Genomic DNA, 12,025 nt, shown 5'->3' with positions numbered 1-12,025 from the left:
CGTAACATTTTTAAAAGACGATTCCAGAGAGTTAATTAACCATACAACATACCTTTAAAATATCCAGTATTTGTATTTGTTTTCTGACTAACGGCAGGTTATTTTAGCATAGGCTACTGTTGCACAGGTTAAGAAATATAGTTTGACAGAGCACTTCTGAAGATATGATGATAAAATATGAGGTATATTGGGTACGATTGATTCATGCTTGTTTCCTTGAGATTGGATTTTAGCCGATTTAGTTTCAAGCAAATTCCTGTCAAGCAAATGCCAAAACATTTCCGCGTTTATTTATTTTGGTGTAACGCTAGCTGTCACTAAGACATAAATGACGCCTTCGGAAGTACACGTCAATTTGGAGAAAGCGAAACTTTAAATTAGAAAGAGGCGGGGCGTTTGGTGAAACTAGTATCGTATATTTATTTAGTCTTTCTGTGCAAATATGCTCACAGTAAATGATACCGACGCACAAAGGATATCTTTAAATAGGATAAGATACAGGTTGAACAGGCGTTTGCTCAGCATAACAGACTGACAAGCTAAGTTATTACTTGTGAGTTAGAGCACGTAACAGTGATTATTTTGTTAGATCAGAAATTGTATGACTGTAAAATATGGCTACATAATATAAATAATTATATGGATAAATAATATTCTGCTATCATCACTGACCAACCTATTTTGCATGTTACAGTCTAGGTCTTGTTCAGAGCCATGGCCGGGACATGGCTAGCCGCGCGAGCCTTTGAGGATGAGGAGTGCATGGATATTTTCGAGGAGGACATGCGTTGGCTTTACCTGGCTGAAAGCGGAGAGTGGCATATGTTTGATGTAGGTTTTATCTTTGTCTGTCCGAATCGTGGTGTTCCTGTTCGTTAAAAAAAAAAAAAAAAAAAAAAAAAACAAACAATAGACAGTAAGTTATCTAATATTTATATTGCCGTTGGTGGTACAGGAAAAGGATCAAATAGGCTAGGGAATATATAATCATTCACAAGAGAGAGAATTATTTATCCCTACCATTTAATAAACGTGACATGAACCGATCAATTTCAATTGCTTATGCAGGAAAATCCAAGTGAGAAGTGTACTGTGACCAATAGAGAAATTGAACGAAACTACTGCAGGAACTGGGATGGATTTATGGAATACAGCATGGACAATTGTATTTACATATTGGATTTCTCAGGTAGGCCTACTGATAATATCTTGTGTTGTCGCAAATTTAATTTTCCATAATAAAAAGAACAATGTGTGATTTTCATTTGAGAAAATCAACTAATTATCAACAAATTATTGATTTCTGTGTAACCAATGATTGCTGGAGCTTCCCAATTCAGCATATCGGGATTGGCTGTGTTACATAGTAGTAATTTTAGCACCTGATTTTGGAGATTTAATTTCTGGTTGGACTTGACAGTTATTATTACTGATTTTATTTAACCAGTAGGTCAATAGAGAATTCCCCATTTGCAGAGACAATCTGGGCTATTAAAGTGGGTCAGGAATTCAAAGGAATTGTGCAGCTAATCTGATCAGATCAGATAATTAATTAGAGCTAATCAAGGAATGATTAGGAGGCCAGATTCATATAATTATTCAAGAAAATAATTAAATCTTAAATATGATTTAGTTTTAACTTTCAGGTTTATCCTGTAAGTTTAACAATAACGAATAATTTAAATTCATAAGTGAAATACATAAACTCATGTGTAGCACTTAGATTAGTAATAATGTTTTTTCATTTTTGCTTAGGTTATCTATTGGAAATGTATCCTCTTGTTAGGTGACAATTACCTGTTGTCCATAGCTGGATTCAGACCTGAAACACCATAAATGTGGCAAAATCCTTCTATTAATCAAGGCAATACAAACTGCCCCTTCGGTATGTTTTCCGTTACAAGTAGATATTTCATTGTGGATAATGTTGTGATGGGTTAATTAAATTTGTGCCATAATTTATTCATACCAGCTTTCTTGAATATAATAGACTGTGGTTTTACTTTCAGACCTCCATTTCGTAGCATATTAGTAAACATCATTGGATTGTAAAATAATAGGTTATAAATGGTTCAAGTGTTTTTGCTGTGACTGGATTATGTTGTTTCAGTGTGCCTTTTGTTTGTGTTTTTTCTTTGTGTCGCTCTGAACACACCCAGAGATGAAACTGACCAACCTAGACACTGGAAAGGAGCAACCAGTTAAGCGCCAATCTACACCTGGCCACAGGTAAGCCAGAGATTCCTTAAAATGGTGATTTAGAGTATGGCGCGTTGCGCTCTGTCTCTATCTGGGATCAAACTAAGCGTACTGAATTAGCTGCACCGTGTTAAACCCAAAACGGCTCTTTTTACTTCAGTCCATGTTCCAGATTAGGGAAGGCTCTGGGTTTTACTCAGTGCTGTTATCCAGCTAACTCAGTAATCCTGCTATATGATACAGGCCCCAGGTAGCTCCAGGTCAGCGCTACAGGTGACCTTCCAGCCTGGGGTTTCACTGCAGTTACGCAATTTCTGTAGAGTTTCACTTTCATTTCTGATCAAGTGACAAAAGAAAAGGCTGCAGTGTGTCATTTAATCAATGTGTATTTAGTTACTGCCGTCATACTGGATGGTGTTTCCAATTGTGTTAACACGTTTTACAGGTCTCCATACCCTGTTCCCTCCCACTGGGAAAAAGACTTCCCTTTTCAGGTAAAGTGAAAGAGGGAGGGTGCCGGGTGAGGGGACCTGTTTCTTTCATGGAGGATGTTCCTCTCTCTCTGTCTTCTCTTTCTCTTTGTTCACGTTCATCTCTGTATTTTTGGGATTTCTCTGTGGCAGGGATGAGCAAAGCAGACCTTACTGGTTTCTGGATTTTACGGCAACTTTGACTCCTTTTAATTACTTTTACAACCCAGCCATTTATATGATCGAACATTTAGTCTGATTTCTTTACAAATGACAACTGAAGACTGTTCCTGTGTTTATATTTTAAGGTGATCTAATCTACCAGTGAACCGGTCTTTACTGCTAATTAACTAATCAAGCCAGGATAATTACTGATAACAAAAACCCGCATGCCCATCAACCCTCCTGCTCTCAATGGGGTCCATGTGGTTTCTTTAATAATTTAGACAGGGGTCACATGATTTCTGCCAAAATAATCAAAGATCTTGAGAGATCGCTGTACTTTTGCTACATGACAGTGCAGTATTTTATTAATGTTGTTTTGGCATTGTTTTACTTCCAGCTCATCCCACTGGACAGTAGTACTGAAGAATGTAAAGAGGTAGTGAAGAGGTTTGCAGAGACAGTATCTGACACCATCAGGTCAATAAAGAGGATACAGAACCTAAAACTGTGGGAGTCCTTTTGCCGGTAGGCAAGGAAGTGCTTGTCTTAACTGTTAATATTATTGAGTAATATTATTCATTTATTTCAATCAGGACTACATTGTACAAAGAATAGTGGTAGGATAAACAGCAGAGTCAGAATTTGTATTTGTTTTGACCTAATTTAGCTGTTTGTATGAAAATAAGTATTCACCACAATTGTACCCAGAATGCTAAATAAATTCCATTATTATCCTGTCTTCCATAGGAAGAAAGCACAGCTGACCCTGATCAAACAAATGCCTATTGATGAGAGAAGGTTGTTCCATGGTACAGCCCACACAAACATTTGGTCCATATGTGCTGCTAATTTTGACTTGAAGTTTGTGGGAAGACATGGTTCTGTCTCTGGAAAAGGTAGGATGCATTCATGCTGCAGAGGTGTATAAATAAGACCTGTATTTTCTGAACATTGTTGAGGAAGTGAGAATCAGTTTAAACTGACAATTTACAAACTGTTTTAACAGCTAACTCATTTAATGTTTCGCAGTCTGTATACAGAACACAAGTAAAACCAAAAGTAAAGACTCCTCACTTGTTCATGGAAATAGATTTGTTCGATTTAATTAGTTCATTATTATCACAGATATCAATTATCAATTAAATCACCAAATTCACTGATAGACAGAGCAACCTGATGGATCAACCTTCATCAAGCAGTAGAACTCACAACCAAATTAAAATTAATAGATTTATTAAGTTGGAGATTTACAAAGCTTGGCCTTTTCTATGTGCACTAATTGAAAGTCGTTCGGAATAAGAGCATCAGTGAAATGCCTGTAAAAAAAAAAATAAAATAAAAAAATAAATCAGTAAATGCACAAAGCTAAATGTGCTTCTTTTAAGATAAACGGACAGAATGGAAGCATAAGTGTTGCTGTATATCTGAGCAATGATAAATGGAAAATGTTCTTTCTTGTTTCTCAGGGATTTATTTTGCAAAATATGCAAGCCTCTCAAAGGTCTACTGCGATACACCAGTGAAACGTGACGGCATATTACCATCACAGACCATGATCATGGCTCGTGTGCTGGTCGGGGAGTACACACAGGGTCACTCAGGGATGCATCAAACTCCGCCCAAAGACACGACCATGACAAGCTTCTATGACAGCTGCGTAGATTATGTATCTGACCCCAACGTTTTTGTGGTCTTCGACAGCAACCAGGTATACCCCGAATATTTGATTGAGTTCTAGCGATGGTTACTCAGAGTGACTAGACAAATCACAAAAAGGCTACACAGAACTGAAGTAAATATAACACTACACTTCTTGCCCTTTCAGCAGTACACTTCTTAGACTTCATATCAGTCATGACATTTAAATTGTATGAAGTCCTTTAGGATATAATAATCTCCCACAACTTTGCAGAGCTTGTTCAGTTATGTCCTAGGGTCCCTCTCATGTACACTGCTCTGTACTCCTTGAATTTACAGTGCCGTGAGAGAGTATTTTCCCTCTTCCTGATTTCTTCTATAATTGCATAACTGTCACAATGAATGGTTTCAGGTATTTAGATACAATGTAATATTAGACAACAGGAAACTGAGTAAACACAAATCACATTTTGTTAATTATTATTTCATTTATTTAATGAAAAAAGTTATCAAACACCAATATCACCAATAATTGACCCTTAGTTACTTAGTCAACTACTCAACAAGATTTCATTGGTAGTTAGATTCAGCTGATTGAACGCAGGCCAGGCTTGGTGAATTTGAACCTCACTCATATTGAACTTTACAATCAGAGTGATGTAGTCACCACAAAGTTTCTACAAGCATGCTACTTGATCAGAGGAAATTCCAGAAGAGATGAGAAGAAAAGTTTTTGAAATACACTACAGAGCCAAAAATATGTGTACATCTGAGCATCACACCCATACGTGCTTGTTGAGCATCTCATTCCAAAATCATGGGCATTAATATGGAGTTGGTACCCCCCCTTTGCTGCTATAACAGCCTCCACTCTTCTGAAGAGGCTTTCCACTAGATTTTGGAACATTGGCTGTGGGGATTTGCCTCCATTAAGCCACAAGAGCATTAGTGAGGCTGGCCACTGATGATGGGTGATAAGGCCTGGCTCGCAGTTACCATTCCAATTCATCCCAAACATGTTCGATGGGGTTGAGGTCAGGGCTCTGGTACAGGCCAATCATGTTCTCTAAAAATTCTCTAGAATATCATTGTTTGCTGTAGCATTAAGATGTCCCTTCAACTGAAACTAAGGGACCTTTCCCAAGCTATGAAAAACAGTCCCAGACAGTTATTCCACCAAACTTAACAGTTGGCACTATGCATTCGGGCATGTAGCATTCTCCTGGCATTAGCCAAACCCCAATTTGCCTGTCAGAGACTGCCAGATAGTGAAGCAAGTTTCATCTGTCCAGAAAATGCATATCAAATTATCCACTGCTCCAGAGTCCAATGGCAGTGTGCTTTACACCACTCCAGCCAACACTTGGCATTGTGCATGTTGATCTTAGGCTTGTGTGCAGCTGCTTGGTTATGGAAACCAATTTTATGAAGTTCTCGAACGAACAGTTCTTGTGCTGACGTTGCTTCCAGAGGCAGTTTGGAACTTGGTAGTGAGTGTTGCAGCTGAGGACAGACGATTTTTATTTGCAACGTGCTTCAGCGCTTGGCAGTCACATTCTGTGAGCTTGTTTGGCCTACCACTTTGTTCAGCAGCTGAGCCGTTGTTGCTCCTAGACATTTCCACTTCACAATATAACACAAGATAACTTTTTTCCTTAAATAAATGAAATAACTGGGGGCCAAGCAGCGAAGCTGCGTAGGGCACCCATTGTGTTTCTACCTTTTCTTATTATTCATCATCATCATCTTTGTCTTCTGGCTAGGGTGTCTATGGCAGCCCCTAGAACCGTATGGTAAAAAGTTTTGAAATTTGGCACACTGATTGGGGACAGTCCCATGATTCTTTTCATCAAGATTCATGCCTCCACCTCGAGCGCTGTAGCGCCACCAATGGGTCAAACTTGGACGTACGTTTATGCATGTAAGTTGAGCCGTATGCCCGATTTTAAAAAATGAGGTACTGTTGGATTCCTTGGATCAAGCCGAGTTCAACGTACCCATTGTCATATTGGATTTTCTGAAAAAGTTTTAAAATTTTTAACAGGCCACAAATGTTGTCCAATGTTCACCACATTTGGCACAGGTGATGTTCAGACCAAGCCTCACAAAAGTTATCAGATGAATTTTTGATTTTCGAAAGTGTTCGTCCGTCACAGCGAATCGAAATCGGCGGCAGGAAATGAGGGCATATCTCAGCAATGCTTTGATGTGTTGATACCAAACTTGGTATATGGACTCAGGACCTGAGGACATGGAGAAAATTGATGTCATTTGACCACTGGGGGGCACTGCAATAAGCAAAAACAACTTTTTGCCTCCTAAGTGTTGTTGCGTTTCCCTTAACAAAAGTGATTCTTGTGTCAGGTGATACTTTGGGAAATCCCAAAGATGAGATTTGCCATAGATGATCTTTGAACCAAGCTTCATGAAAGTTATCAGATGGATTTTTGATTTTCAAAGCATTTGTTTGTTACAGTCCATAAAAATCGGCGGCAAATCCGCCAAACAGGATGTGAGGTCATATCTCAGTTACACCCAATTTCCTGTCAATTGACATAAAACTTGCTATCACTGCTTATAGCCACGCTTTTAACATGATCTGATCAAGTTGCCATGGCGACTCTGCCCTGCTGAACTGCTTGGCCCCCTCATCGCTGCTTGCAGCTATATTGTATTTTGTGTTTACTCATGTTCCTTTTGTCCAATATTTTGTCTAAAGATCTGAAACCATTCAATGTGACAAAAATATAATAGAGGAATTTAGAAAGGGTGCAAATACTTTGTCACGGCGCTATATAATCAATCATTGTCATTATATGACATTTCCCAGGTAGCAAAGCAGCAAATTTAGTTCACTTATTAATAAGGCTCAGTGGTTTTGGTTTTTATCAGTTTTCATTGGAAAATACCTGTTTTTTTTATATATATTTTTTTTAAGTAGATGGTTAATATAGTACCAATTTTCATGCATAAAAAACATTCCTGTTTGTGTGAGATTATTAACCCCTTATTAACCCATAATTAACCCCGTCCAAATCCCACTCTCCTTAGTTACTGTTGCTCATTCCACCCAGCTTTCGCTTCCAAAAGCACATTTCTGTTCCACTGAGCGGAGCCGTCAGTCATATTCACTTACATTTGTACTACAAACTCTATCAGATTGAACATAGACTACCTTTGTTAATCAAGTCCAGGTATGTTACAGAGAACTACATCATTTCACTTTAATCTGGCAGTAACACACCCGATTCTAGTAGTCAACCACTTGCGTCTTTGCTAAGCACCTTGATTAGTAGTATCTGGTGTGTTACCAGAGGTGGGTAACCTGGCTTCAATGAGTAAAAAGACTGACTGTGTATTTGCTCCACCACCATGCACTAAACCAGACTCTAATTAGCATAACTCTTCAGCATGATAGGAGACCTAATTATTGTAATCAGCTGGTTTAGTGCATGGTGGTGGAGCAAATACATGGTCAGTCTTTTTACTCTTTGAAGCCGGGTTACCCACCTCTGTGTGTTACTGCTTGGTTGAAGAAAGCAGACACCCACACCGGCCCTTTCTGTATTCGCATCAAATTTAAGTCCTTGGTGCTTGCATACCAGGCAGCTAAGGGGTCAGCACCAGGGTACATTCAGAGGATCATCAGACCCTACACACCAGCCAGACCTCTCCGTTCTGCCACCTCTGGACGCTTGGCACCTCCCCCTCTTCGTGTCTGCACTTCCCGCTCCCGTCTGCTGTCTGTCCTGGCCCCTCGCTGGTGGAATGACCTCCCCGTGATGGTCAGAACAGCAGAGAATCTCACCACTTTCAAACGCAGACTGAAGACTCATCTCTTCAGGCTGCACCTCTCCCCACCCCTCCCTAGCCTATAGTTCAGCTCACTGTACCTAGCTAGGATAATTTGATTATGTTAGTGTATCTGGCAGGATTGTTTTTGTATGGTTAGGTGTGATTCCAGTGCTAGTTTGTACTTGGTAGGATTCTTGCTTGCTGAACAAGCTTACTCTACAGGGTTGGAGTCCTGATCGATGTGGTCACTTCTGGCACTACGATCCTTACTTCACTCTAGTGTTTCTTTTGTGCCTCTACATCATGAAACCTATGCACTTGTTGTACGTCGCTCTGGATAAGAGCGTCTGCTAAATGCCTATAATGTAATGTAATGTAATATAAGATTGGGGACCCCCCCTGCTCTAAAACATGAAAGCACCTAATCAAGAAAAATTAACAGCTTGTTAAAATTCTGGGACTGCAACTGTGGTTGGAATGAAAACCAGCATACACAGTGGTCCCTCAGGACCAAGTTTGAGAACCACTGGCCTAATGGAGGCTACAGGTACCGTATTCGACTAGCTAACGCTTAGCTACTGTACTTGCAGCGGCCTGTGACCAGTTCACACCGTGTAAGCTCGTGACTAACTAAATGCTTCCCGGTAATATAATCAAGTAAGTTTCCGCGTCGTCTCTATTTCTTTCTCTTTGTGCAGGTCAGATTGTGTCGGCTATGTTTACTCCCGATGGCAAGTAGGCTAGCCTAACGGTAATGGTGCTCAGTAATAAAGGTTGCCAGATGTCTCTTTCATTCTCCTATCATTGAGTGCAATTCCCGAATCTGTTTTCACAGATATGAATCTGGCAGCAATCCGTAGTTGACATTGAACCTTATACGTAACGTGGAAAGTTTTATTAACGTTCACGTTAGTTAACTAACGATGGCTGTGTCAGCATCCCATTGACTATTAATTACTTTTGGAGCCAGGGATCTTCTCTCATCCAAATGTCGCCAACGGGGCCTCCAGTATGCAGTCCAGAGTTATTAATGTTATTACAAGAAATATGGAAAATATTAGCACATGAGGGAAGCCTCATCTGCTGACAGAGGAGGTGAGCCGCACTGTCGTAACAAGGCAGAACCGTCCGTGCAATACTGGGTAACTAGTCTAGCTAACAATTTCATCGAATGTAGTATATCTATTCTTTACCTAATCTATGTAACATGGACAATTGATTTATTAATCTTTGCTCCATGTGCCCACCGTTTACCCGTTTTTTTAAACTTTAAGTTTGATATACAGATACAACTCCTCATTTTAGCTTGTTAGACTAGCTATAATCCGCATAGACGGTAAAGATTTCAAACGAAGGGCTCCGTAGTCGTTAGCAACAATTCCTATGCGCAGGAGCGCTCCAATTGGTGATACACCTAGCTGCCGGACGGCTCCGAAAAAGCTTCCATGAATATAAAGTGGAGGAAAAAATGGGGAGGAAGTGCAATCAAGCCGCTGATTATGTAATGGAAAGCAGTAAGTTATCAATGTTTGGAATTAAAATGTAATTTTCACCCTGATCTTTGCATTGTTAGTATTACCGTACGACTTTCACCCGGATTGTTGCATTAGGCTATTTTGCTTTAATCTGATTTTTAAAATAAACACAGAGAAATTCCCTGATTGATTTTTTTTTTTTTTTAAAGTAAAAAATAAACCAAAAACATTGAGCCTTGTTGATAAATGAGCTGCAGTTTCATGTGAGCAGCTGACAAATAGTTGTGCTCTAGCCAGCTTTGTCAAAGTAATTCAGTTAAGGATAGATCTGAGTAGTTACTAAATGGGGCCCTAAAGTATTATGATTAATCCTATTTAAGTCTCTTCTGATTTGTTAGTTTTTGGTTTTAAATTCACATGAATGTGTCCAATAGCAGGCATTGTCCAATGACCAATATTCATTTGCAGGTTCCAGGTATGTCCAGCTCAAATATTGGCCTATTGCTGAAATTCAGCAAAGCAAATGGCCAGTGAGAGCCAGTGAATCTGGTTTCTTTTTATATGTTTTGGGCTAAAAAGGGTTCACACCTTTCACTCTTAAAGGGCTTACTATTTTTTTTCAAACTTTTAAAATTGTATCCAGATGTAAGTGAAAATCCTTCCGTACCATTTCTGTTACATTGGAAAATAACATTCTGTTACATTGGAATAACTTATCAGGTAATGAGGTATGAGCAATATTGTTGACTCTGTGATGGAGGAAATGTAATGTAATGTAATATTGTGATAAACGTTTAAAGAATTGATAAAGAATATTTTTTCTACTTGAGAAGTTCCTCCTGATTTTTTTACATGCAATTTAATATGCATCATCGTGGCAGGCATGCATCGTCTTTGAGAGGGGGAGGAAGGACTATGATCACAGGAAGGCCACAGCCTTCACTCTAAGAGCAGTTCCTGTAGGCACCAGAGATATTTTTAAAGCCAACTGCACAAATTATCATCGACAGATCAACGTCAAGAATACTAAATGGTAAATGGACTGCATTTATATTTATATAGTGCTTTTATCCAGTGCTTTACAATTGATGCCTCTCATTCACACACACACTCACACACCAACGGTGAAAGACTGCCATGCAAGGTACCAAAGAAGACAAAAGAAATGGTCTTCGACTTCAGGTGTAACAATGTTGCTCTTATCGGGATCGGCAAGGTGCCAGTTGAGGGGGTTACACTACATAAGTATCTTGGTTTGGAGTTTTGCAACCAGCTAAAGGTCAGCAGCTAAGGTTGAAAAAGTACTATAGAGAATGTTTTTTTTTTTTTAAATCCATAAATGCCATACTTTTAAGGTTGAGTGCAATATGTCACAGTTGTTTCACAAGTTTAATCTTTTGTGCAATTTGTATTGTATAGGGCTAATATTTGCCATTTTGTGAGGCAAGTCAAATACCAGAATGGGTAGGGCAACTGTCATACAGTCTTTATGGATTGCTATTTTTGTGTTAATACTGTTTTTTTATGGATTTCTGGATATGCTTTGTATGTGCTTTATTTCCCTGTGGGGATAATAAAGTTCTCTTTCACTTGGACTTTTTAAGAGCGTCTTGTTATTGTTTAAGATAGGACACTTAAGCAGTTAAGCACAAATCAAAACTGCTAAATGATGAGCATTTAGCTTTCTACAGAAGCAGGAATTTGTACAACATTCGTGTGTGTGTGTGTGTGTGTGTGTGTGTCAAGCAAACCAGTTAATGGATTATTTTTTCCTAAACGGCACCCCATAATTGTGATAACTGTACAGAATTAATGAATAAAGATATTTTTCTACAGCAGATGTTCCTCCTGATTTTTTTCATGCAATTTCCTATTTGTCCACAAGAGGGCCGGGAACTCTTCCAATTTCCGCATTGCAATAACTACACTACTTTCCTCGAACAGTGTTGTTTCGAGATAAGTGAAGGTCTACATTTTCTTCTGCAGCTGCACATAATGTCATATACAGAAGTGGCAGAAATAGTGGAAAGGAGGTGGAGTATGCATCGCCTTTTTAGAGAGGAAGCAGGACTATGACAAGTGCATCAATCAGAGGGAGGCTACATAGGCTGCGCTCCCCTTTAAGACAAGGAAACCAACGAAGGTGGAGAAACAAACATGGTACACAAGCCATTGGATTTTCTGTCCAAGTCAGCTGCCTCGTAAAGTTTTCTGGCTTGAATGTGAATCATGACTTATATATATATATATATATATATATACTTTTAATACTTTTCTCACCCT

General features: G+C 39.1%; 1 protein-coding gene across 4 annotated transcripts; it reads left to right on the top strand.

Moving 5' to 3' along the window:
- Positions 1-383: 383 nt before the first annotated feature.
- LOC118231011 (protein mono-ADP-ribosyltransferase PARP11-like) lies at positions 384-11,577 on the top strand. Of its 4 annotated transcripts, XM_035424402.1 has the most exons (10): positions 384-553; positions 695-831; positions 1,069-1,189; positions 1,787-1,885; positions 2,160-2,229; positions 2,645-2,693; positions 3,232-3,359; positions 3,582-3,730; positions 4,301-4,542; positions 10,624-11,577. In XM_035424402.1, the coding sequence occupies exons 4-10, from the start codon at positions 1,837-1,839 to the stop codon at positions 10,777-10,779; spliced, it is 843 nt and encodes a 280-aa protein (XP_035280293.1). In that variant the 5' UTR covers positions 384-553; positions 695-831; positions 1,069-1,189; positions 1,787-1,836; the 3' UTR covers positions 10,780-11,577. The 4 variants fall into 4 exon arrangements, with proteins under 4 accessions (XP_035280293.1, XP_035280291.1, XP_035280294.1 ...); XM_035424400.1 differs by lacking the exon at positions 1,787-1,885; XM_035424403.1 differs by lacking the exons at positions 1,069-1,189; positions 1,787-1,885.
- The last annotated feature ends 448 nt before the right edge of the window (positions 11,578-12,025 follow it).

The sequence above is a fragment of the Anguilla anguilla genome, chromosome 7, assembly GCF_013347855.1.
Source record: "Anguilla anguilla isolate fAngAng1 chromosome 7, fAngAng1.pri, whole genome shotgun sequence".
Taxonomy (NCBI): Eukaryota; Metazoa; Chordata; class Actinopteri; order Anguilliformes; family Anguillidae; genus Anguilla; species Anguilla anguilla.
The sequence above is the reverse complement of the archived record's forward strand: the minus strand, read 5'-3'. Positions and strand labels throughout refer to the sequence as shown.